This window comes from Puntigrus tetrazona, chromosome 5 (genome assembly GCF_018831695.1).
Source record: "Puntigrus tetrazona isolate hp1 chromosome 5, ASM1883169v1, whole genome shotgun sequence".
Classification (NCBI taxonomy): domain Eukaryota; kingdom Metazoa; phylum Chordata; class Actinopteri; order Cypriniformes; family Cyprinidae; genus Puntigrus; species Puntigrus tetrazona.
In genome coordinates this window covers 15,950,835-15,978,748 of record NC_056703.1, presented here as the reverse complement: position 1 = coordinate 15,978,748, position 27,914 = coordinate 15,950,835, and the positions used below count along the sequence as shown (strand labels likewise).

Sequence of the window (27,914 nt, the reverse complement as noted above, 5' to 3'; positions counted from 1 at the left end):
TGAGTTCAAAGAGTTCAGTTAAGTTTTATTAAAAGCCAAGCAAACATTAAAATACTGAAACAGATAACCTTTTTCCAACCCCTTTTTTGCTCCATTTTGTACAAATCACAGTTGTTCAAAAATATTACAAACGATTCAATAAAACTTTTTTTTTCTTTTTTCTTTTTTGCAACAGCAGCAAAACATTCTGATTTTGTATTTTAAAAGCCCTTAGTAGTGTGTGTATGTTGTGTGTGTGTGTGTGTGTGTGTGTGTGCTTTTTCTGGTTCAGAACAAGAACAATAATTACACGTATCAGAAACAATAATCGAAATAAGATGTTAAAAAGAAAACCATGAAGTGCAAAAGAGCTTAAAATAGTCACAGATTTGAACGAGGAAGAGAGGTCAAGCGTGGGGTCAACAGTCAGCGACACGCGCTTCACCTCAAGAAGACAAAAAAAAAAAGGACACCTCACCACAAGTGGAAAGAGGAACAGCATCTGCCAATGGGCACACAAGTGCTAGCACTATAATTAGCAGATGTTGTTCAGTAATACGGCCCTTTTTCTTTAACGGAGATGAAAGTGGATTTCAAAGCACAGAAAGGAAGTTGGTTGGAGAGCCCCTCTGTTTTAACACAGAAACTAACAAGGGCTTGAAGTGGTCTCTGCCTATGACCTGAGGTCAGATTATTAATTGTACAAGCAGAAAGATGTGGTTAACCTTTCCGGTTTAAGTGTTTTCATACCAAAAAAAACAATCACAGTTACTAAAATAACTGCTCTCTGGTATTAGTATTTTATTTATTTTTACAAAAACACCTAAACCAAAGTTATATTCCAAATGAATATTGTGTAGCATATGCTCTGTCCCACACCAATTTACATTACTCTTAGCCTTGTAAAATATGAAATAAAGTAAAACCCTGACCTTCATTTGACTGTAGAGGGTGCTAGAGTACCTCTGACTCTGTTAATGTGCATGTTTACGTTTACTCTCATCCAAATACTTATAATCACTGTTCACAACAAGCACACGTTTCCTCTCAGCTCAGCACTATCAAAAAAGGAAGAAAAAAAATGTTGAAAACATCTAAAATGTTAGGGGGAAAGCTTCAAAATATTTCACATCACTCAAAGAGCAGAGGGTATTGCTACATGCTGGCCACAGGCATGCAGAAGGAGCAATACAGTGGTCTGATGGCTGTCAGTTAAAGTTTGTGTGTGTGTGTGTGTGTGTGTGTGTGTGTGTGTGTGTGTGTGCACTACAATTACCTTGATCAAAGGCAGTGACCTCTCTTCAGAAAGATTTTTTTTTTTTTCAATTAAAGGCACGGTAACACAACAATAGACCACAATTCTCAAGTGCTCTCGCGATTCTTTTAACCTAGTGGGTTTCTAATGTACTGTTATCAAATAAATAGAACTACAACCACAACGTGAACATGATTAACATTTAGTATAACATTAAGTATCTGTTTTATAGTAAGTAAGGGATTTGGATGGATTTTTTCAAAGTTGTAATGAGGGCTGTTTTGAATAGTTTTTTCACGTGATGAAAGTGCATGATAATTCCTTAGTAATGAAAGCTACTGTTGTTTATAATTACATACAAGTTAGCGCTTAGACCATTCCCATGCACATCTTACCTGTAAACGTGCACCGATAAATACTTTACAATTTGTTAAATTGAAAGAAAATCATTTGTATCAAATTTGAAGCTAAAGTGCATATTTTGCAAGCAGTTATACTGTTTTTCCTGTTGTTAGTAACTGTCTGAATCAATCTCTCAATTTAAAGCAAATGTTCACCCAAATAGTCATTTCCTCACCATCACGACCTTTTTTTCTACAGAACATAAAAATATGTTTTGAAGGATGCTTTTGTCCATACAATAATGTTCAGTTGGATGTTTTTGTGTTGTGTAGAAGAAATAAATTCATACATAACATGTTACAAAAAACATGAGGGTGAGCAAATGACAGAATTTGCATTTGGGATAAACAATCCAATCTGTAATACTGTTTATTTGAAATCTACTAAACCATCTAATCTCAACAGAAAAACACATCACATGTCCTTGAAGTTAATGAAGGCATATTCGATTAAAGCACAAGGTACCGACATAAAAGTCTTACAGTAAGTATGAAGGATTTTTTTTTTTTTAACGTAAGCACAAAATACGTAGGGCCGTAAGGAGCACCTTTTTAATGGAAGAAACCATTCCATGCTACAAAATGTTTTAAAAAGCCATAGTTTAGAAACAGTCAATGCCATGCACATCAAAGGCAGACCAACTCTGAAATAAAAGTGCAAAAGCAAATAGTCAAAAAAACTAAAAGTGCTAACAAGCCCAACACTTTCCATCCCAACAAGCATGCTGCTGTTTGAAGTATTCTCGAATTGTTCTTCTTAAACACTCAGGGGCAGACATTTATCGCAGAGCCAGTCTGCAAATACACAGTAAGGTCGTACATTCGTTATTTTACTAATTATTAAGCCTTTAGGCATAGTGTGGCGTCTATAAACATTCATTTATCAGTCTGCCCCTATAAATAAAGCATCTTAATGGGATGAACCTACAAAAGTGCACCTACTGGTGAAAATGGAAGCATACAGCCATACAGTGTCTGCTCTCCATTTTCCTCTTTTTTTGTGCGTGTGCGATTTATTTATTTTTTTGTGTGCATATCGGCCTGTCTGAGCACATGGGCTCTGCGTGTCTATTTTTGTAGCTGTTGATGATTTCAGCTCGTCTGGTGCGAAAAGCAGGGTGCAGCCTCGAGGAAGCGAAATCAGAAAGCCAGAAATAGAAAAAGGGTGGCATGGAAAACTTAAACTGTCTCCCGATTTCTCACCAACCTCCAAAGTAGCTATTAAAAACACTTTTGTTAAAAAGGCACGAAACAGGCAAAACAAACATGCTTCACCGAGAAATACTTGAATGTAGAAGGGAAGGTGTAACAATGGTCATAGGCACTCATGTTTTCAGATGGAAGGCAGTCGAGACAGACTCTAGCAAACGGATGCTAGCAAGACTTCACAACGCATGCACGTCTGGAAAGAGGAAGAGGAAACGAAAACCGAGTACAGCTGTTAGCAGATCACTGTCAGTTTAACCACAAAGTTTAAATTTGAAAGCTTTTCAATCAAAAAAGAAAGATACACTTTTGATCACAGCTTGTGTTGGGATATTCTGTTAAGATTGTCAAAGTAGGTAAACTTGTGTAAAGAGGCGGTCACACGACATTTCCCTTCCATTTTTTTTCATTCACACGCATGCAAATGCTGGATATTGGAAACACAAACTTTCTTCACATTTGTGTCAAGATTAGACGTTTGACCAATAGAAGATCTTTAGCTTAACAGCTTAGTGGAAACAAACACAAATTTTAAATTTGCAGGTTCGCAGCACTGCAGTGTTTTTTTTTTTTGTCGCTCAAAGTCCGGTGTAACCGCCCCTTAAAGGTACAATGGGTGAATGGTTGAACGCTGTGACGTTTAGCAGGTTAATCCTGAGCACCGATTTTATCTGCGTATGTAAAGTGCGAGGTGAAGCGTCACGTTGCAACGTATCAAACACTACAGGAAGCGGATCGATAAGTTTCTGCAGAGGTAGAGGAGCAGAGGAGTAACAGAGGGGAGCGGCGAAGGAATACCAAACATTGCAACCTACTTTTTTGGTTTCGCCAATAGCTAAGATTGAAGTAGTGCTACAAAAACGAGTGCATTTCACAAGGATGTGAAGGATGGAAAACAAATGAGTAGCTAATACTTTCGAAAGCAGGGTAAACTCAGAAGGCATGGGCCCCAGTGGTGGAGGTTAAAGGCAAGCAAGTCGAGGCGCTTGCTAGTGGTCATATCACAAAGCTCAATCTACAGAACGTCATATAACAGCTGTGATTGTTAATACTCTCCTGGCAGTGGTAAAAATAGCCCTAATTTTGTAGTTTACTTGCTGTCAAGTTTTTGTTTCTGCAGATTTTGGTAAGGCGTTTGTGTTCGAACGAGTTGTCTGTATGTATGTCTGTCTTTGGTGCTGGCCTAGAGTTTTTTAGTGAGTGACAGACCTGAACTACACACCCCTTCTGTTTTACCACGTGAGCAAAATTTTGTAACAGGACAAGCAATCCAAAGAACAGTTCTTCAGTAGGCAACACAATTGGTATTCAAAGCCAATACGGGGCAACGGAAGATCCAAAATGGAGAATTGTTTGTAGTGAGAATGTAGGCAAGGGAAATAACCCCTTTATTTTAACTTTTTTAAAAAGATATCCCTGCCGCCATTTTAGTTGCTAGTTGTATTCAAAGCTATCTATGTTTCAGCTTGTAGGCATTGAACATGACGGTTTCCCAGAAATAGGTCTCACAGAGGGAAGCTCAACACAGCAGCACCATGCAGCATCTGTGTGTCTGGGCGCCAGCGCTCAGACGAGGTGCTGGTGTGAGAGTGTGTGTGTGTGTGTGTCTTGTGTAATAATAACAGTCTTAAGAGGCGAAAACAGGTCATTGCAATGATGGCCTTTCCCTACGTGATGCTGCGGTGAGACCTGTCACATTCGCACAGTAGAACGTGTAACATCGAGAGGGAGAAAGATTTGAGACTTTCTCCGAGCCGTCTCCCATTTAATAACACATACGTTTTGAGCTCTGCTGAGGCCCAACTTGGGGGAGGGAAGGCCAAAACTCAGAGGCAAAGAAGACCCGGACTGGCTTCCAGCAGTCGGGATGGATGCACAGGAACAGGGCTCCCCAGGCTTGGCTACATGCCTCTGGACTGAGATAAGGGAGAGGGGTACGGCGGTTTGAATGGATGGATGGATGGATGGAGGCAGACCCTCAGGAAATGTGGGGTGCTGAGGAGGATGGATGTCTCCAGAAGCACCAGCCCCGTTTGGTGTGTTGCTTGCGTAAGATCTCCTCCTCGCGCTCTCTCTCTTTTTGAGAACGGAGGTAGCGGTCTTCCTCCTTCAGGAACCAGACAGGGGGCCAGCGATGCTTCTCAAAATGTTTCTGGTTTTCTGGATGAACAAGGCAAAATGAAAAAAATAGTTTTATTTAAAAAAATAATTTTTTTGCTCAGTATATGTTTTTTTCAATTAAAGATAAAAATCGTAAAAAACCCTTACACCAAGAAATTTACTTGAGAAGTAAGATACACTATATTGCCAAAAGTACTGGGTCACCTCCTTCCAATGAACAGGTTTAACTACTTTAGCAATATCCATGAGTACAAATCTTAATGTTAAAGCATATAATGACATTTTAGGGAATTGTGTTCTTCTAATTTTATAGTAGCCGTTTGGACAGGACCCTTTTCTATTCTAACATTAAAATAAAGTAAAAATAATTGTCTTGTTTTATGAAAAAAGTCAAAATTAAATGACTTTTTTAGTATCACCTCCGATTAATTGTAGTGCATATAGGGCATCCTTGCTGAATGCATTTCATTTATACATAATATAAATATAATAAATAAATGAACAAAAGAGCTTCTTGCTTCTTACCAGGAGACATAGTCTTCATGTCTTTAGGGAATTTTCGACAAACGCTATTGTAGTTGGTGCAGATGTGATGCAGACACCAGGCAGAGAGCTGTTTGGCATTGTGGAACTACAGCAGACAGAAAAGCAGAGTTGGCACAGCTTGATTTCTCTCAATGAAGCTCATTTGAAAAGCAAAGTCTGTTCATCCTTTGAACTAGAATAAAGTAGGCTATGAATGAATGGTAATTTCTGTAATGTGCGCCATTGGTTTTACTGCCACTTCGTTACTCAGTGCATTCTATTAAAGGCTATGTTTGCTTCATCTTTATTAATGTTACCTGAGCCATCTCCAGATAGGCCAGCACGTGGCCATCAATGTCCACTCCTTTAACGGACAACTGCAACAGCTCCTCAACGGCATGTTGCTCTGTAAACCATGGCGAAACACCACACAAAAAGTGTTAATATGTCAAGCCATGAGGCTTAATGGTTAACAATTTGCTAATTACTCCATAACAACAAAATCTTCAACAGTGAAACCTTGCTCACCTTTACCAGTGTATTTTATAGATAATATTAAACTGTAGATAACATTTATTTTTATTTACTTATTTTGTCACCATGTCTAGTAGCTCTGATGAATTTAAGTGCCGTTATCTGTAATATTAACCAACATTTGGTTCACAAATTATTTCTTTGCAAATTCATGCTGAAATTATAAACATAGAGTCGTTATTAAACCTACCTGTTAGAGCTACAAGGCGGGGAAGACAGAGGCGGTTGGCTAGTATTATAAGGTCCATTGGCTCCAGTTCAGGACATGGTGTTAACACACCACAGTACAGAAACTCCAGAACGGCTCTCATGCAGGCACAACTGGTGTTGGGGATAGAGACCTAAAAAGAGAAACGGAGAAAGAAAAAGACGTGGCGGTTAGCAAAATAACTACCTAAATATTTCCAGTTCACAGCTACTAACAAAAGTCCACGTTGAGAAAAGTTTGTATGAACAGATTTCATAACCCGTGCTGAGGAATGTTTATTCATAGCTCATCTCCAGGACATGGAAACTCGAGAGGCAGATTGATCCAGGGATGAAACAATCTGCTCAGCACCTCTCCCCTATTGAGACCTGCATGGTCCTGGCTGCTGACCATTAGAGGAGGCCTACGTGTTGACATGGCGGGACCCAAAGTGGCCAAGGAAGTGGTTAGAAAGGGATGCACGTATCCAGGAAGGCTCGTGGAGGAAGGGGTCTGAGAGAGCGATAGGAGGGCGAGGGCAGTGGCCACCACAAGGGGTCTTTCATCCTTTAGGAGATTAAAGCACTGTGTGAGACCGTTGACAGTCTCAGCTTAAAGCTGTGGAAAAATAACTCTGTGGGCTTGTCGCTACGGGAAACCTGGCCTCTGCATAAACAAGAGCCAACAAGCCAGCCTACAGGAGAGGCTGTCATCATATAACAGTGAACACAGAATGTGCTTTAGAGAACAAATACACAACATTCAGCAAGACTCCGTTCTCATATACTGATATGTCAAATTTTGCCACCACAGGAACATATTCAAAACAAATTTATTTATGGTGTTTATAACCTCTTAAATTACAGAAAGAATACTGTATTCTTCTGCTTTTAATGAATGGACGCACAAGGCAGGCACACATTATTAAGATTTTTTTAAAGAAAAGACACATTAAATTGATCAAAAGTGACAGTAAAGAGAGTTTCATTATGACAAATAATATTCTATTTTGTTCTTTCTTAACTTTGATATTAATCATAACCCTGATGAATCAAAACTTTCAAGCATTGATTATGAGAAATATTTCTTACACTTTTTTTATTCAGCTTTGCCATCACAGAAATAAATAACATTTAAAAGTATATTAAAAATATTTTTATTTTTAAAGTTATTTTAGACTAAAATAATATTTCCCAATTTTGCGAGCGTTATAATATACAATCTTACTGTCCCCAAAGAAATACAGTGCAATCTATTTTTGCCATTTGTGTGCCAGTGTACTGTCATGGAGAATTCAGGAGCATACATGACACCCTGGAGGGGTCCCTGGAGGCCACATGACATAATCCATGACATCCATGACATCCAACACCATTCATAACCAAAATCACATAAACCCAAGCTTAAAGATAGAAGAGCTGTTGTTTTGACTCTGCTTTGGCTGAAGGGTGGAGAACAAAAGCGTGCTTATTCTTTCAGCTCCAAGGAACGGTCAAGGAATTAGGGGAGAGCTTTCAGCAGGGACACAAAGAGGAAAGTGCAGAGTCTGTGAATTAATCCATGGCAACCTTCTCCTTATACTAAGCAGGTATTCCTCTGTGAATTAGGACAGGATGCAGTGGATCTAACTGCCTCTAGTATTTCATTTCTTGAGGACTGAACACTTATAGAGTAGAAATCACTAACAATCACAAGGCAATCATCTTCTCGATAATGCTTCAAATAATATGGATTTTATGAATGACTAGACAGTCATTACTTTACTTACTTTAAACTTCACCGACCTTCTGCTGATTGCTTAGTGAGTTGTGCGGTAAACTGATCTTAAATGCATCAAACCACATAAACTATCCCAACCGAATCAAGTACTGCTACTGCAACACAAGCAGGAGGTTGTGGGAACGACGACTGCAAGCTGACACAGATTCTATAGGTCAGAGGTTGTACGTTGGGGGGTGGCAAGATGACGCTCAGCGGTACTTCTAAAGCCTAGCGGTTCACCTGTCTGTCTCAGCCAATTAACAGAATGTCAGTGTGAATATGACCGTTCATTATGGCTAAAGGGCAGACTTAAAAGACGCAGAGGGGACACAGTAGGCAACTTCCGATTAAAACCTAAAGATAACAATAGTGCTGTGAGTGAATGGAAATTTTGTTTGTCTCAATCCTCAAAAGCAAAAGCAAACATACCGATCTACTAAATGCCAATGATATGATATGTATAAGAATAGAACTGTTTAATATGCATTTGGTAACACTTTATTTAAAGTTACTTATTAACATGCATATTACAAGAATAATATTAGTCATTTATTAGTGCTAACTAAGCACATATCATTGCCTCATTCTACATGACCTTCTATATCTTTAATCCTACCCAATGCCTAAAAGGAACAACAACCTTACTAACTAATTAATAAGCAGCAAATTAAGAATTTAAAAATATTTTTTGTAGTTTGTAGGTGACAAGTGTTACCTATTCTAAAGTGTTACTATGCATTTAATAGATAGGTGCTCGTTTTAAAAATGTGCTCATTGAGAAATTCTTTCTTTTTCATACTGATCTGCACTGGTAGATGGCAATGCAGCATCTAAAATTATATCCTTTTTCATACTAAACTTGTTATCTAAATTCATCAAATTGTTGGTGTTTTATTTTTAATGGTGTGATATTAATATGCTGTGTTAATCTGTTGTTTTTTGGAAGGGAAAGAATTGAGAAAAACAATGCAACCTTCTTAAGAGGAAAATGAGGTCACGACCCATGAGAATGTGTGTGTGAGGAAGTGGTCAGCTATCCAAAGCAACCAAACTCTCATCAACAAGTTACTGCAGTGTACACCACCACCACAGTCTCCGCCTTCATCGTCTCCGTTTTCACTTCATCTTTGTCTCAAAGGGAAAATGTGACAGCTTCTCACATTTGAGCTTCCGCTCAGTCTTGCGGTAATCACACTTAGAAGTATGATGTTGCTAAAAGGAATTCTGACACCTGAGCGTCTCTCATATGTTCAGACACTTCCTGCCTTAAAAAGCAGCATGTTCAAAACAACAGAGATAGACTAGCAAGAAGTGTACTCCTATCGAGCTTCATGCGACGTAAACTACACAAAGAGACCTATAAATAAGATTCAGATACAGAAGCGGTGTAGACGTTGTATGGATTTTTAAAGTCGTCTTCAGTAATAAGTATGTGCTGCCTAACCTCAAAAACCTTGAGAGATATTTCTGAACAGGACTGGAATAGTAAGGCTTACATGTGGTAGATCAATCAAGGACAACTCTTGACTCTGTGCGTCACAAACTGAAGGGACAATAATGTACAGACTGAAAAATCCACTTACGGGTGAACGATCAGCTTTACTGAATGACACTTTATAAATATTTGCCACTCTGAGGTCTCGCAAGGGCTTTATATCTGGTTATACAACACCTTCTGTGTCGGCTGCTGCACAGACATTGACAAGGGCTCGCTCTATTCACAACCTCATTCTAAAAATAGTACAGTGTTCACTACAACCAGTTGCTACAATGCCTACTGTGCCAGACTGGAGGAGACGAGGACCAAGTCATTTTGCATCAGTACTGTAATGTATGGAACAGGCTCCGTTTTATAATATTTACAAAGCCCACTGAACATTTCTAAAGTGATTGCTGCTCAGGTGTCAAGAAAGAGGCACCAGAGGGACAATTTCAACTGACTTGGAGGAATACAAAAAAAGAAACTTGGTTGCTATGAGTCGACAACCAAACAAACCATCTCTCCCTCCCTGTTAACTCATTGCTCCCGATGAGATTTCTACTGAAAACACAGCAAAACATCTTGCATTAAATATGTTCTGTGCACAAGAGACCTGAAAGAAGCAACACCACCTCAAAGACAGTTACTGTACTAATACCAAAATAGACATTTAAGGGATACTCCACCCAAAAAAACTATCTCTCATCTTCTAACCCTGATCTATATGACTTTCTTTCTTTAACTGAACACAGATTTTTAAATAATAACTTAACTTAAATCCATATAACACTTGTGAATAAGAAGTTAACAAATATGACAGTAATCCAAAAGACCAAACTGATGATTCAATGTCATCTCAAGCCAACTGTTATATGTACATTTGCTTGACCTAAACATCAGCACACTGTGAAGCATAGTGTAAGCACACTGTTAAAGTAGTGAAGGTTTTCTGCGCTTTCACACTGAATAGTATTTATTAGAATTGTTCTTACACATAACTCTAGTAAGCTTCACAAAACATTGATTTATCATATGGGGTATTATGGATTTCCATCGTGTTTATTTTGTGAGAACCGTGAACCTTTGAAGGTCCCATCAACTTGCATAATATTTTTTTTTTAAATCTCTGACATGTGCATAAAGGACGGCATGAGTAAAGAGGATCCTTTTAAATTCATTCCTTCGTATTATGCTCCTTACAATTCAATGCTTGACCAAAGAGCATGTCAAGCTTGTCAAAGCAGAACCAAGTTTACCACCTTGTGTTGATCTCTATGTGACATACTCTCAGCCGATGCTGTCAGAATAGAAAAGCAGCCAGCATCCTATTTCCCGCATCAGTTTGTTCTTGTGCTGTAAATCTAGCTCCCTGTAATGCTTGTAATGTTATATAGGGTGATCCTGTTCACCGGCAGGCCTGGACACCTATAACTCTCGGCCTCTGGTGTTGGTCAGCTTGGTCCCGAGTTCCTGCCCTTTGGGAGCTTGTCTTTCTAGAACTTGATCTGACAGTCGGTAGCCCGAGGAAATCAGAGAGCGTGCACGGGATAGACCTGTATAGAGTTATGTGGCGGTGAGATGGGCCTCCGAAAGGAATACAGTGAAACCTTACCTTTGACACCTGACTTAATAGTTCTGGATGAAAAATTGATGAGCTAAATTTATGCCAAGAAGAAACTGTGACATGTCAGAATAATTCCATAGAAAATGAGCGTAGCTTAATTAAAACCTGCATCGAATTATTATCATGTGGTTTTAGTTAAATACCACTTTGAGACCAAAAAAACAAAAACCTTCACACAAAAATACTTCCTGTACATGTTAACATGACAATGCTGAGGAAATGACTAGAAGAAGTGGCCAGTCTAACAAGCTTCCTGTCAATATGAACTCAGCAATGCAGTATAACAAACACACACAAATATATATATATATATATATATATATATATATATATATATATATATATGTGTGTGTGTGTGTGTGTGTGTGTGTGTTGCAAAAGGAGCTGACATAACAATGACATAAGCATAATGCATACTCAAAATAATTACCTGATCTAACTTGACCAAAAAATGTATTAATATACATTGATATAACTCTAACATGATGTTAAAACTAGACCAAATCCTAAATTTGGTTTACAGCCTCAATCAGTACAAATAAATCTTTATAGACACCTTATAGTTGGCCGATCTATGGGAGCACAGACACAAAGCAGATATGTCTCAGCATGAGTTCCCGCTGGCACAGGACCTCCTATAAAGTCTCAGCATCAGTCTGCCTGGAGCACTTTCCTCAGAGGCCTGTTTAGTACTGTGGGGCTCTTAATTCATCCATATGGATGAGATGGTCTCCTGTCGCAGCTGCATCAATGTGGGTCAGGCTGTCATAGAGGCGGCCTAGTTTTAACTACCTGTGCCACTTTTTAGTGGGATCTGTCAGAGCTCCAGGGTAGAAAGGATCAAGGTGACTGAGACTAATCAGTACTTTGTGGTTCCATAAATAGGTTTAGGTAAAAACTTGTGTTGAAAAGAAAAGTCTTGAGCCTATATCAAACCCATATGACACAGACCACTGATGTCAAAAATACTGCTACTTTAGCCAATGCTAAAAGAACAGAACCAATACTAAAATGCTCGGCTTGAAAGTCCTTTATGCATACGCTATACTATTGACAATGGACCGTTTTAGTCTTATTGCACAATTAGTTTCATTTGTCAGTGCAGTAACACAAAATAGTGAATATATGATAGTATATTAGATAGTGTCATGCTTTTACTTTAATGAAATATGAATCAATAAAATCTCTGCTCACCTCCTCAATGTAACTCTCCATAAAGGATCCACGAAACATGGCTGCCATCCAATCACAGCTTGAGATGAGCAGTGGTTTGTGGGCTGGCAGATATCCGTCGTCCAATCGAAACACCACATCTAAAACCGGGAGGAAAAGAGCACACATCTCGGCGTGTGTCACAGAGTCGAGGCTACAGAGGGGGAGACAGGTGGACGGACGAACACAGAGACACACGAAGAGACAGATAGACACATAGACCAATAATAAATAGACAGATTGACAAGGCTAAGGATAAGAAGACAGAAAATGTGAAGGGAAGGCCAGACTGGGACCATACAGTGGGCAAGTTTATTTTAGCAGCAAATTTTTGACTATGGATGACTCACTAACTATGATGTTGGACAGGTTGTTTAGAAGTATGCTGTGGGTATCAGTAGTGCATGATGGGGAAAAAATACCTAATTCTATTCAATGCATATCTGGGATGAGGAAAATAAATCTCTAATGATTCAGTTCATAAACTTCTGCATAACCACAGGGAATGTACAAGTACTGTAGGCCACAATGGAGATGAAAAACGTTCTGGTTTTCAAACATCCGAGAAGCACCTTCATGGTTTTGTAATGAGATTATGACAACTGCAGATGATGAAATGAAATAAACAGGTGTAAGTGAAGAATAAAGGAGTGTTGAAAAAGGTTAATTATGACAAACATGCACACAACACAAAAGACGTGACATCAACAAAGAGTAAGCGACACAGAAACCGCAAAGCAGAAAAGCAAACACGTCCACAATATGCAAATATTCACTGACAGCAATGAAGGGACATTTTAAAACACTCCACTGGGTATTTCCTCAAAAAAACAACAAAGAGACTGAATGAAGGAAAGAAAAAAACAAATCGACTGTTCTAGAGTATGATCTGTTCTATTTCAATTCCTCTGAATTCTGGAATTGAAAATAGAACTCGTGAGATTCAAGTCAATGGTGTCACTACAAAAACCTTTAGAATGTGACACACTGAAAAGTAATAGAAATTAACTATTCAATAACACCAGAACGTCCTGAAGAATATGCACCATTCAAAATAGGGCAGTTAATTAGACAAAACAAAATCAGTGAGAACTGTCAATTCATTTATTATTCCCTCAACAACAGCAGCTTTTAAGTTGCTTGTTTTAAAGGTTATTATCGTTAGATAAAAGGCTTGATTCAGCTTCTCAGTGTAAAAAGAGAGGAAAAATAGAAGGGTAGTTTGTCAGGATAAAATAATTAAAATTTTCCAGGACATTTGGGTTTCCTTGGATGGATTGTGTTCTGGTTGTTAGACAGATCCTACATTAATGCTTCTCCATATATATATATATATATATATATATATATATATATATATATATATATATATATATATATATATATATATATATATATATATATATGATGCAAAATGTTTGACCCTGATTTCAAATTGCGTACCAGCAAAAGTGCCCTTGCATAGGCACTCTTTGATGCGGTTGGCACGACGCACATGGAAGGCTTTGGTGATCTCTTGGTTCATGAAGCTTTCACGGTTCAGGACGTTGGCCACCATCATACGCAGGTCGAAGACTTCCAGAAGCTCGGCGATGGTGGCCACCTGCATTAGATCCCCACGTGTCTCATCCAGGTGACCCGTATAAAGGTACTGCAGCACTGCCTGAAAGAGTAAAGACAATTAACGCTGTCATAGAAATTTTATAGATACATCAAATAAGATGCTATCGACTGTGTCACTTTAGTTTGTTCTTACTTGGAAAGGCCCTTTCTGAATGAGATCATCCATTGACACTACTGTCATGAGTCTTGGCCGACCTGTCACAGGGTCATCCACCATCTCGAGGTACACCCCCAAGAAACCACGCCCCCATCCCAAAAGAGCACGGCCTGCTCCCAGGGGTCCTATAGATCGCTGGCCCCTGGCAGGCAGAGCATTATCGCTCTGTGAAGTCCTCAGTGAGCCTTGCTGCAACATGAGCAGCCTATTTGAACCCCTAGTGCCTCCTTCACCCTCCTTATCAATGTCCAGGCTCTTGGTACGGCCCGCCTGTTCTTTGGCTCCTCTTCGGCTCTGTTCGTCTTCCTCGCTCCCCTCTGAGCTCTCCTCACTCTCTTGCTCCATCCCTGCCACTCCAAGATCCATAGTGAATAGGTCATAGAACTTTGAGCAGGAAGTGGCCAGGTACACCTTATGGGCAAAGACACGAGTGGCCCCGGCTTGGAGAAGGAACAGGACATCTGCACACAACGGTTGGCAGAAAAGAGAGTCCGGACCTTCTCCATCAATGGGAGGAGGATCAGGGATGCCCACCACAGGTCGTGGTGGTCTGGGAGGAAGAAAGGGGGCCTGGAGGAGGGGACGCTGAACCTTCTTTAGATGGGACTTCCAGAACTGAAGGTGGCGTCGAGAGATGAGCGCAGCACGTATAGCATTGTCAAACACATCCTTCACGCCAAACTGAGCGACGATGCTTGTTTCATAGTATGGAACGCCAAGTTCTTTAGCGACCTCATGGCCTCGCTCTGGGGGAAGAATGTCTGTGGGTTTGATGGGTCTAAGAGGGGAGAGTTGAAGAAAAAAGAAAAGCATAAATATTGTACACTACCATTCAAAATTGTTTTTAAGTATCGTATCTTCACCAAAGCTGCATTTGAATTGATAAAAACACGGTAAAAACAGATATTGTGAAATATTATTATATTTAAAAGTATATTTAAATGTATTTTCACATTTAAATTAATTCTGAGTAGCTAATTCTCTAGCCTTAAGTTTTAGATGATCCTTCACAAATAATTCTAATATGCTGATTTGCATCCTTGCTAAATAAAAGCATTATTAAGCATTACAAAAATATAAAAATTTGTACTGACCCCAAACTTAAATAGTAGTCTCACTTGTACAGTATTTTTCTAGATTTTGTTTTGTATATATATATAATACAAAATCAGACTTGTATTCTATGTAAATGAATTCTTTTGACAATCTAAATTATATTACAAAATTGATTTATTGATATGTGCTGAATGATATTAAGGCCTAAGATATAAATTAGATTAGTTTATAGTTATGAGGAATAGTATGAATATGAATATAAATGTTTAAAACAGAAAGTATACCTAATTACAAATACTGCCATGAATTCAATAATTATTCAACAAACTATACAAACAGCAGCAACAACATCATTTTTCACTTCAAAATAAAAATGTTTGTTCACATATAAATTTAAACGAATTGCTATGTCCCATATTAACAATAAAAAACACAGAGAACCTCTAATAGCCAAAATAAATTACATTTACAGCAAACTTCATATATAAGGGGGTGTAATTTCTTTCAATAATTAAAAAATATATATTTTAAATATTAAAGAAGGTATTTCACCATCTTACCCCACAAGCCATCAAAGGCATGTTCAGTAAATGCATAATTGACTACAAGCATAAAAAAACAATAACAATACAATAACCTTCTTAAAACGGAAGCCACTGAAAACTTTTCATGCTGAAGTTTAATAACAGAATATGTGCTACGAGTGGGTGTAGGATGTGGTCCGTACTTGGCCAGAGGCCGGCGAGCCCTGTTAACAGCATCCAGATCAGCATAGCGCAGGTCCAGCTGGCAGCCCACCAGGATGATCGGGGTGCGGGGGCAGAAGTGCTTAATCTCAGGGAACCACATGGTGCGAACATGGCGCAGAGAGTTCGGATTGGCCAAAGAGAAGCACAACACTACCACATCTGATCTAAACACACAAAGAGAAAGAAACCGGTTTATTTTAAGAGAATGCATCCGAAGAAATCATGTAATAGGCAGAAAATTGGCAAACCCTGGCCACTAATCATCCTACACAGAGTGGACAGTGAATCACTGTTTTTGGAATTAAAAACTGTGAAATGCAACAAATAATCCTAATCAGTCTTTTGTGAGATGAAAACCGTGGTAAGACCATTTTCCCAGAGGCATGAACAAACTTCATAAAGAAGCGGCGAGTGAGAGAGCAGCCAAATAGAGTAATGATTGTCAGATTGTGTGAGTATTAATGCATGTGCGCTCTTCCAGTGAATGTGGGAGCACACAAGGTGTTGTGCAAGTCATTAAAGCATCTCGTCTGACTCAATAACCAGCGCTGGCCTAATAATAGCGAGTCGTCCGAGCATGTCATATTTCACAGCTGCTCTCACAAGCTCATCATGTGAGACCAGCATACACTAGAATGACTAATGGAGCACCGCATTGTTGTTGAAATGTAAACAGACTTGGTCTAGAGGATTTTATCAGTTATGCATTTACACTGGAAAGTGCTTGTGTGCATGTTTACAGATATAATATGTCAGCCAATGTTTCTCAGACAACATTTCTAAGATATTTTCGAAAGATGTAATCTTATTATACTTTACGTTACTTAAAATACTTTTTGATAACAGTGAAAATCTAGAGGTACTTTCTCAAAAAAACTGTTTCATTATTGGCAAACACCTCATGTGTGATGATCAAACAAAGGAATTTCCTGACAACATAAAATGACCAAAGTGGATAATTAAAACATGTTTACTTCCTTTTGTTTTTTTTTTCATGTATAGTAATGTTGACATAGCAATGGGATTGCCCATATTTGCCCACTGGAATGTTGGCATTGTTATTAAAAAACACACACACATTATGAAAGTGATATCAATCCTCTAGCTTTAATGTGGACTCTATATATATCTAAGCTATATCTTTATTGTTATAGCTATCATGGTTAATGTGAAAGACACACTAAAGTATACGTGCAAACAACCTAGTCTCCAGGGGTCAAAGTCGACATCCCAGTGTCTGTGTTTCTGTTGGGGTGTGTATGAGGGAATGGAAACGTTTGCAAGAATATGTGTAAATGGGTCAGAGTTAAGGCAAATAAAAAAACAATACACAGACTAACACATCTGCAGATCTATCCACAAGCGTTCACCCTCTCTCAGTGAATAATAACCATGCGTGCTGTAAAAGCAAGCGTTGAGGGTCATAAAGGACTGTGTTATGTAATCAGTGTGGTGTTCTGTAGAGCTATGTAGAGCATGTCTAAGTTCAAACTCCTGACTGCGTGTCTGCTCGACTACTCTGTAAACACTGTCTTGATCACAGACACGTATTTAAATAAACCTAAACATTCCGACAACTACAAGGAGGCTAAAAAAACGTAGTACGCTGATGGTATTACACAGTCATTTTACATTGATTTACCAATCCGTGTACTTTTTGTATATATGCATGTATGATGCATATATTTATCTATAAATATGCGTTAGCCCACGGAAGCAGGGCTTCCCCGCTGAGTCATGGTTCCTCCGGAGATTTCAAAATGCGTTTGGATCCTTTCACTTGCATTTCAGAATGGGGTTTGTCAATTTCTGTTCACAAATAATTAATGGACTTAGCTAGGCTTTGATAAACATTTTTGAAGAAATGTTACATGTTCCTGTGTGGGTGTGTATTTAGCTTAAGTAACAGACACCAGGGTGAAGGTCACCTGATTTTGTGTTTCCATAACAGGGCACCACCATTAATAGTGCTTTATCAGCTGACTGCATCTGCCTCGGTACTGTGTGCACACGCTGGACGCGTCTGATCTCACAGACACACATCCTGCCCTGCTTTTCTCTATCTGCCACACAAGTACGAACTACAAATGAACCACATTCACGATGCTATTACACTGTTAAATTATTGGATGAAATGCATAATAAAAACCTTAGTTGTCAGGACCTCTTAGTCTACCAAGTACACTGCTGCTCAAAAGTTTTTTTGAATACTTTTATACGGCACAGAAAGGTTGCACTAAATTAATCAAAAGTGGCAGCAAATACATTTAGAATGTCACACAAGATATATATTTTTGAAATACATGCTTTAAATGTTCATCAAACCACAGATATATAGAACAGCACAACTGTTTTCAACAGTTACGATAATAAGAAATCTTTCTCAAGCAGTCAATCTCAGTATAGCAGAATGATTTCTGAAATATTTTGTGACACTGAATCAAGCAATGGGTGCTTTTTTCAAACATTTAAATAAAAATCTCACAGACTACAAACCTTTAAATGGTATTTTATCTAATTTGTGGGTCTTTTGTGACACAAAATACACAAAATAAGTGTGCTTGCTAGTTTCAGTTTGACGCAATTCTCATTTTCCCGTCCAGCATCATGTCGTTTAACTAGCAAATGCAATTGCACCTATTTGTGCGCTCATGGGTGTACTGGTCTAAAAAAGAAGTGTGTTCAGGCTTATTGGTGGCGCAGTATACTGATACTAATACTGAACGCAGTATTTTTTTTGTTATTTAAAGAGCGCATTAGAAGAAAATGCGCCTCTGGGTGCATCCACAGCTCTTGTTGCTTATTACACACAGGGATGCACAGCAGCTCACATGCCAAATATTAAAAACTAAAGGCTACATACATATAAAAATGTATCGATGGACAGTCATTTCGTGTATCAGAATTAGCCTACCTATTTGCAGTCTTTTACTAGCTATAATGATGAATGAAATTGGCTAAGTAATTGAACAATCGTGTCCATTTCGACTATGCGCCAAGGAGTACGGACCGTTTTCCTATCGCTAAGATAATAAAAATGGATTTGGACCTGAGTGCACCTTCACTGTGCGCTAAAATAGGGACATTCTTTGTTTGCTCGGATAACAAAATAGCATATACTGAAAAACAAAAAAATATGTCTTGGAGAATCTCATTCATGTGCTAAAAAGAAAAATGAATCTAATTGCATCAGAAATAGCATACTTTGTTTGCAGATGCCATGTTGTTTGATACTGTATTTAATTCACGATTCCTATTTTTGTTAAAGTGTGACATAGATGGCCAAATACTTCTGGGAAGCACTGTAAGAATTCAGGAACAGTCAATCTCCCTCCTTCTCTAAACCCATCTCTCTTTTTGGCTCAGCTGCTCCTGTGATCTGCTGCACTGCCCTGAGCCAAAGCACCACTGCTGATCCACTGATCCTCCGCTGCCCTGCACTGTGCTGGGAATAAGAGCCTCCACGCAGTGCTCTTTGGCTAGGCTTACAGCACATTACCTTCCCAGCTGGGAGGATTAGGGCAATAACCAAACCTTGGCAGGGCAACAAATGCCACAGCCAAGAGTGGAAAGACACCAGAACAAACAAATGGAAGATTGATCTGAGGAACTGTATTGTGGGACATCAAGTGTTTGTGTATCGAGGGGTTTAGTGCCATGGCCTAGTGTTTAACACGCATACCGTGACACTGAGTGCTATGAGTTCAAACTGACCTGCCATAAGCGAAGCGCCTGTCTTTGTGATGATCTCCGAATGTGTCCCACAGCCTGAGGGAGACACTGACCTCATCCACCACATCTCGTGACCTCTCCAGCACCTAGACAAAAAAATGTGTTTAATTGTACCAGTACACCAATACAAACACATAATATTTATAATACAATGGAGCGTACTACTAAATATTCTTTAAAATATTTTATTAGTATATTAGTATATTTTATTTTATATGCTTTTTAATGAGATTAATGTGCATAATTGTGCACAATACAAATTTTCATTATCCACTACTCCATTTTCAGTGTCACATGATCCTTTGGAAATCATTCTCAGTTATTAACAATAGGCTTATTTATTATTAATTGTGGAAACAGTTATGTTGCTTAATTTTTTTTTTTTGGAACCTGTGATACTTGATCATTCAAGATCACTATTCATTCATTCAATTCATCTTTGCTCAAAAGAAATTATGATTTTCTTAAAAAAACATCTGAACATTAGTGTATATTGTTATTTTTTGTTTTTAAATAGTTTCATCAAATAAATGTAACTTTGATAAGAAAAAGATACTTTTTGATCCCAATCTTTAGAATGCTAGTGCATGCATGTGTGTATTTATATTTATTAATGTTTTAAAATGCATATTTCCCCCTTCCCCCTCTTCTTTTAACTAGTTTGTATACGCTAAAGTATATAAATAAACTTGTTAAACAGATTGTACTGTCTTTATGTACTTTTCTATTTGTCTGTAACTTTTTCACTACAATGTGAGACTTCCGGCAAATGAGATGTACAGTATTTATGTCAACACTCAGTGCTCTTCATGATGTACACAATATGCCAAAGGTCTGCCCACCTCCTGGCACACACGGTATTGGTCGATGGCCCAGACAGTTGGCACGTGGGTGGCAAGCAGCTGGTACTGAGTAAGGGTGGCATTGCAGGCACGGGCGCAGATCAGTCGGGTCTTGCCCACCGCGTTATCACCTACCACCACACACTTTATGGTCTCCACATTAGGTCGCTCATAATCTGTGTCTATATCCATGGAGAGGGCCCTGAAAGACACAGAAAGAGAAAGATCATTTTAGTGATGCCAGTCATCATTGTATTGATGAAAAACATGATAAAACGAATAGATTTCAATTTATGTTTAACTTAGAACGAATAAAAAAAATAAAAGTAACATGAGTTACAAAACATTCAATTCAATACATTCACTGTTGTGACTCAAATCAACGTTCACAATAATGAATGGCATCATCAATACTGACTACTCATTCACCAAATGTTCAAAGTTTAAAGAAAAATCTGGGTCAGGTGCTATTTCTGTCTGAGGAAGGAACAACAAAGACAGCCAACACAGTTCAGCACTTGGATGTACAGTGTTTCAGAGTGTTCGAGTTTTAAAGTCAATGTGAACAAGCGCATCTAGTGCATTTTTGTATTTTTTTGAAAGTGTCAGAAGAATCCACCTGAAGCTAACTGAGGTCAATGTTGATTTGTCTGAGAGAAACCAGACAGCATTAATACACACGCTTTGCCCGGGATGCTGAGACAAACAGCGTTAACTCAAACACTGACTTAAACCTCCTAAGTATCAAGACTGCAGCTCTCTGCAGAGAAAAAAAATGACTCTGCTGAGAGATGCAGCTGAAACAAACCATTAGGAGACCTGCGTGCCAACACATATGACTGCAACTTAATATCCATGACAACTAGCAAGTTCTCTTTTAGGTTCAAACAAAAGCAAGCAATGTGAGATTGCTTTTTTTCTCTAAAACAATGACAGACTTTTGCTTCTGAATAAATGCAGACATTTGTTAGACAAGCTGAACTGCCTCGCTTCATAGAGTCACGTTCATTTGAGCATGGGCATGTAGCTGTGAAAGCAAGGATCAATATTAACGCATCGCTTTAAAAAAAGAGGCCATATGAAATAAAATACAGATGATTTTGGGAACCGTAACTCCTCTGTGGCTTTAAAAGCGTCTTGAATTACCTTATATAAATTAACTAAAAGTGTACCGAGCCACACAATTCAATTAGCTTTCCTGGAAACAATACAAAGTTTCCTTGAATAAACACACAGGCAAAACCCTTGGCCAACTAGAAGCAGTGCATTTTTTGATACAGATAGAGTGATACAGCTATCTACATTACAAGCCACCCTGAGCTCCGCTGTCCAAGCCAGCTAACGTTCCATAAAAAGAGCCCATGAAAGATTAATGCAGTCACTGTTTATTGTTCCACTGACAAAAGACGTCACATTTCTGGCCTCCAATGACATACCCCAGTCTAAAAATGATTGTCATTCATTCAATTCATTCTGCAATTCATAGCAAGGTGCCAATTTTGATTAGCAAACTCAAAAACGGCCCATAATAGTTCAGGTGATGTTTTATCTAGAGCAGCGGTGCTCAGTTAATTCCTTGCGAGAGGAATGTAACAACCAGCTTTAAGATTTTGGATCAGTGAAGGAGGTTTCACAGAAATGTTGTCAGTGGTAAGGGTGCTCTGGAGGAAGCTTCTTTCACAGGTTACATAACAATGGTGGCACATCGGTCTGATGAAGCTGAGCTGTAAATGTTACTACATCTCCGTGTTACCTAACAGCAATCTTTATAACCGTTCTGTGAGAGTCATCAACGTTTACAGAAGATGTTATAAAGGTGAGGATTATTATAACTGCATATTAAAACATTTTAAACGACTACAAACAAACTGGACAAATTGGAGCATGTTTTCTCGCCATAGCAAAAAAAAGTAGGTTGGTGGGTACAGAGGTGAGACATTGCACTCAACTAATATTTCCACTATTTGGGAAATTAAATTCAAGGGACAGTTAACTAAAAAAAAGCGCACACAATCAGCAACATTAAATACATTTATAATGTTACAGAAGAATTCTATTTCAAATAAATTACGTTATCTTGAGCTTTCTTTAAATCAACGAATTCCGTGGGGAAAAAAGAACAATTTCCACAAAAATATAAGCAGCACAAATGTTTTCAACACTGATAATATGAAATGTAAGCATATTACAATGATTTCTGAAGAGTTATATGACACTGAACACTGAGCAATTCAGCTTTGCATCATAGGAATAAAATACATTTGAAAATACATTTATCATTTTGTAAAAATACTGAGTAAATGCAGCTTTAATGAATATAAGAACATTGTTGTAATATAACCAATATTCATTAAACAAACAAAACAGTTTCATCCCCAGCAGAAATCAATATGAGGGTGAATAAATGATGACAGAATAAAAAAAAAATGTAAGAACACTTGGTGAGAAAGTCTACAAACCGAGAATACCGTTTCCTTTTGTGACACACATAAACACAACAAACAAATGTGTATAATAAAAGCAATGATACCAGAGACATGGTGTCTCATGAAGCTTTTAGCAGAGTCAGTTGAGTGAGTCAGTGTTTTGTCATGGGGAATGAGACGAGCAGTGTGCCACACGAACGCTTGTTTTAGTGACAGGCAGTGATAGAAACAGTGGGAGGTAAGGTCTGAGAATGAGCGAGAGGGATAGAAAGAGAGAGATGAGACGCGTGGCAGACGCCCACTCCATTCACAAACACTGTACGGCCCACACAACAGTTCGTCTGCTTGTATTCAGTCCTGCCAGCCTCAGTATGTGTGTGCGTGTGTGTGTGTGTATCTGAATATGTAGGTAGATAGAGAGGAGAACATCATAACAAGCGGACCAACTACAACCCGCAAGCAAATATGACAGTTAATGAACGATAAACTGGTTTGATTTGCTACAATAACTCATTATAGCGCTCTCAAGCTTTATTTCTCAACATATGCCTTGTGGCAACCACTAAAAATGAAGTATGGATTCAAACGAAAAATATCTCCTCGTGAGATTACTCTCACACCAAATTTTTCAATAAGTTTGACCGTCCTTTCCCTCTCTGTACATCTGTCTTTCTAGACAGCCGGGCAACAGAGACTTGCTCACCCCTCCTGCACTGTGTGTGTGTGTGTGTGTGTGTTACATAACAGCTCCAGTGGCAAAGGCTGCTCTCTCTGCTGTCACATAACTATAATTCACGACTAACCCTTGCTCTTAGAGAGCACCTGCAAAGCCTTTCTTAAAACACTGAAGGAAAAAAAAAAGAAAATACACAAATATACAAACTAAGTCAACCCTAACCGTATAAACACACACACACCGGAATTTAACCCGCTGCCTGTCATAGTGACCTAATTTCTGTAGTTTCCGCCAATGCTTCATGCCAAGTGTTTTGCCCCTGAGCGCCTGCATGTGTTTTTTTAAAGGCACATTTATAAGCATTTATAGAGGGGACGTGTAAAGACATGCTCTGCCATGAGCGTAGATGACTTATGTAACGCGGTGGTCTCCTGCCTGCTGCCAGTAAACAAGTTCAACTAGAGCAGCGTTTTGCTGTGCGCTAGATTTGACATAGTATTTCCAAATACCCAACCTTTCCAAAATACTGTCCTCTGGCAAACACTAAGCTAACCAATTCACCACGCGTCGCAGCACCTTGGAGCGCATCTGAACTGCAAACGAGTCAATGTCTCTTAGCAGGTCGAGCACATTTTATAGCTGGCCCGAAAAGTCTTTCAGAGTGCTGAGTCCTCCAGATCAGGGAATGAGTTAGATCCTTGTCTTTAATGGCATCAGTCTCTGGGGAGTAACTGAGGAATTAACCGCTGAAACACTGGGAGATCTACTACCGCGTCAGCATGTCCGATAGTGCTTTCAGTGAAACACACTAAAGGCGTTTTATTTACTTCCCGTGCAGTTGTCACTGGTCGCAAAAAGTGACTGGATGCTTAAGTCACATTTAGTGTGCGAATTAATAAACCAACAAGGCAGAAATTATTTAAAAGAACCATACCACACGTGCAAACATGAATAATAAATGCATAAAAATAAATGATGAAAATTATTCATTTCTATATATGCGGTGTCAAAACTAAATGTTTCTGTTATATGAAGGAAAGTGTGAAAATCAAGTCATTAACTTTACACTTGTCAGCTGTTTCGTATATAACACCTTTGAACTGATGAAAAAAAAGCATGTAAAATTAAAAAAATAACTTTAGACCTGTTGGCTACAAGCATGGCACAGAAAAAAAGCATAATTATTTTGCACATGCCACATAATTGGTTTGATGTATAGTCATCAAATATTTTGTTGTATCTGTTCGAATTAAATGTCCAAAACTTTTTGGGAGCAAAATCTGCTGGTATATTTATTTATATTTATTTCAGCAAGAACAACAGTTGACTGTAATTACACGTGCGAGATGATTGATAACAAAGTGACCCACAAATGAAGTCTTAAGCAAGAGTTTAACTATTTAGCACAGTGACCCACATGGCCTACAGAGTCATGAGTCCAATGGACCTAAGCTGTGATGTGTGCACTAAATATAATAATACCTTTACCCTTAAGAGCAAACTCAGCAATGAGCGACTCATTAAAATCAGCCATGGAAACAGCGTAGGCTTCAGCTCTCAATGGCCGAGCTGAAGCGAATGCTTTTTAAACAGCGCTGATAGATGCTGTTTATCCGAGGTCACCTTTGCTAGCAAAGGCGGTTTCAAGTTGTAATACACAATGTGAGTCACAGCAAAAGAGAAATCACACTACAATTGTGTTATCAAGTGCTGAACGGCACGACAGAGCATGATGTTCACTGCAGTACGTAATGAGTGTGCCGCAGCAGTTGATTGCTGACAAGTAAAGTTCGAGCAATATAAGTCACACCATAAAGTAATGATAGCTGAATCAGCAAAAAGGCGCTTCACTTTATGCCTGGATCATAACGGACAAAGAGTCAGTAAGATTTCACAATAGCATAAGCGGGAGAGCTTACAAAGAAATGCCTACAAAGAAACAAACCATAAAAACGCGGTGGAATTTGAGAGAATTGGAAAGCTCAAGATATTTCCTGCGATTAGATCAGGTGTAAAGACACTGTATTAAACGTGTAGGGGCGGCCATTGACAAACCCCCATTCATGCTTCTAAGAAGCCCTAATTCAGCACTCATTCAGAATGAGCTTCATTGAGAAACATAAACCAGTAGTGAATTCTCTCAGTAAGAGGATTTCTCGCTTTAAGATGAAACGGACTGCCAGTGAATAAATGTTAGCTCATGTAATATAGAGAGAAAAAGGTGAGCCAAGCCCAGGCTCTCCGACGAATCAGTGTGTGCAGTGGGAAATAAAATCATGCACATACACACACAAAGATACTATGAAGACTGAGAGGAAGCATAGCAACAAACTGGCCAAAGCAAAGAGATGGCGAGTTTCAGCAACCGCGACGTGATACAAAGACACCCTTCCTATGGCAAGCCATTTCATCATTTATTTCTTAAGACCAGTTTTGTTATGCTATTAGTATTTAATTATTAGTTTATTAGAAACTATTCATTTATTAGAAACTATTCATTATATATCATGTACTAATAATCATTCTGACAGCAACACTGTTACTGTGCCAGCCGAGACTTACAGACTAATTATAAAATTGCTCATTTTTGTCAGTTTGCTATATCCACCTTATTTTTAATTTATGAGTGGGTGCTGCTATTTTTTAACATGATATGTGCATTTACACTTAGTCACTTTAGCAGTACACAACAGACTGTTACGCAGCTGTTTTTTGTAATCATACTATTTTATATATTACTTTAATCCTAAGCACACTGGTTTGTAGCTCCCAATAATTTTACTAATTTCGTTTTATTAAACTGTTATTCCGCATTGGGTAAAAGGTTGCACATTTACAGGAAAAAAGCTTGCGTACACGTTGGGAAACTGATGAATAGGAGTTTGTGGTTTCATTTCACCTTCTGTGTTCCAGAAGTGTAGACTGTACTAATAAAGACAACCTAGCATGAATTTACTGGACACTGGGATGTGGGGCTGTGAGGCTAAATTTTAATTTCGAATATTTGTAAAATTCAAAATAAAAACCCACATTCAAATCCAAGAATGTTGCATGAGAGGCATGTTTAATAGGCCACGTAACGTAAGTTCAACTTTAAAAAAAAAAAAAATGTCTTGAGACTTTATGCCGGTTTTCATCCATAATATTAAATGTACTGGGATGTGTTCCAATTGTCGCTGATAACACTTCTTATGACTTTTAATTGAACTACAGCATTACTGTAATTCATACTATCAATTCTTAAAAAAACCCCAACTGTGATTAGTGAAATAAAAAATGTTAATAACAAGCAATCGAGATATTACTGTGTAATAAGCAAGTTGAGTACATGGCAAAAATTCAGTAAGAACTGAATATCTGATAAAGATTAACCACACCATAAAATGAGTTACTAGCAACAAAGTAAAGTGTCACTGGTGGGACAGTGGCTAGCAGAAAAGGCTTACATTGAAATGCATAAGCGGCGACTAACTGAACAGATACCAATGAGCACTGGTATACAAATGAATGAATGAGTGCTAGTATTTAATGAATGATTAGAGTGAATAACCTACATGTTAGCACGGCTTGCCATACGTTTCCAACATCAAGCGTTTAGGATGGGCGGTGGTTAGTGTGTGACTGTGTGTTTTTACAAGTCATTTTGATGCAGTGTTAAGTGTAGGAATGCAGCAGTAATTGAGAATCCGCAGCTAAATGCCGTACGATTGTCGCGTGGTGAAACAAAGTGCATTTTCTCCACCCTACCTTCCGACGCTTCCAGAATTGACCCACATGCCAGTCCGCGCGTGGTTCCCTCCCGGCTCCCGTTAAACCGGGTGCAGGAGACCAAATAAAACCGTTAAATGACTGATAGGTCTCTGGAAAAAACTCTCGACTGTTTTGTGTTCAACTCGCTGGCGTGTCACGGCTGACACAAAGGCAGCATCTTCACACTCGCCTTCCCTGCAGAGCTGAAAGAGATCCCCTGAAACAAGTTTGCAGAATGCAGTGAAGAACCTCAACCGTTAAGTGTGCTACATCTATCCCTCGCTCTCTCAACGATACCTCTTTTTCCTGGAATTACTGACATTTATAGGTAAGCTCTCATTTTGGGGCGTTCGTTGGTGTGTTATTGTTTCTTTCTACAGCTGATTCCGCCAATAACACGCCCCTACTCGTGCGTCACGTAAACTGAACTCACCCCGAATCCGTGTAACTGTGACAGGCGGCCAATCAGATCCATCGCAGCCGAAGGCCCCGCCCCGTCTGGAAAGCTCGTCCCGTTAACCCACAATCGACCAGTCATTTGTTTGGACTCAAACGCTCTCTGACAGGCGGAGCGGTTACAAAACGTTTTATACGGCAGAACACATTGTAGTTGTCTTT

The 27,914-nt window shown here is 38.8% G+C and overlaps 1 protein-coding gene across 1 annotated transcript; it reads right to left on the bottom strand.

The window, feature by feature from the left end:
- Window positions 1–27,687, bottom strand: rhobtb4 (Rho related BTB domain containing 4). The gene is made up of 11 exons (XM_043238861.1): window positions 27,294–27,687; window positions 20,445–20,646; window positions 19,585–19,688; window positions 15,849–16,034; window positions 14,042–14,843; window positions 13,729–13,948; window positions 12,268–12,386; window positions 6,212–6,362; window positions 5,805–5,893; window positions 5,488–5,593; window positions 1–5,001 (listed from the first exon to the last, which is right to left on the bottom strand). Exons 1-11 carry the CDS (start codon window positions 27,320–27,322, stop codon window positions 4,820–4,822), a joined length of 2,190 nt encoding a protein of 729 aa, XP_043094796.1. The 5' UTR covers window positions 27,323–27,687; the 3' UTR covers window positions 1–4,819.
- Window positions 27,688–27,914: the final 227 nt, after the last annotated feature.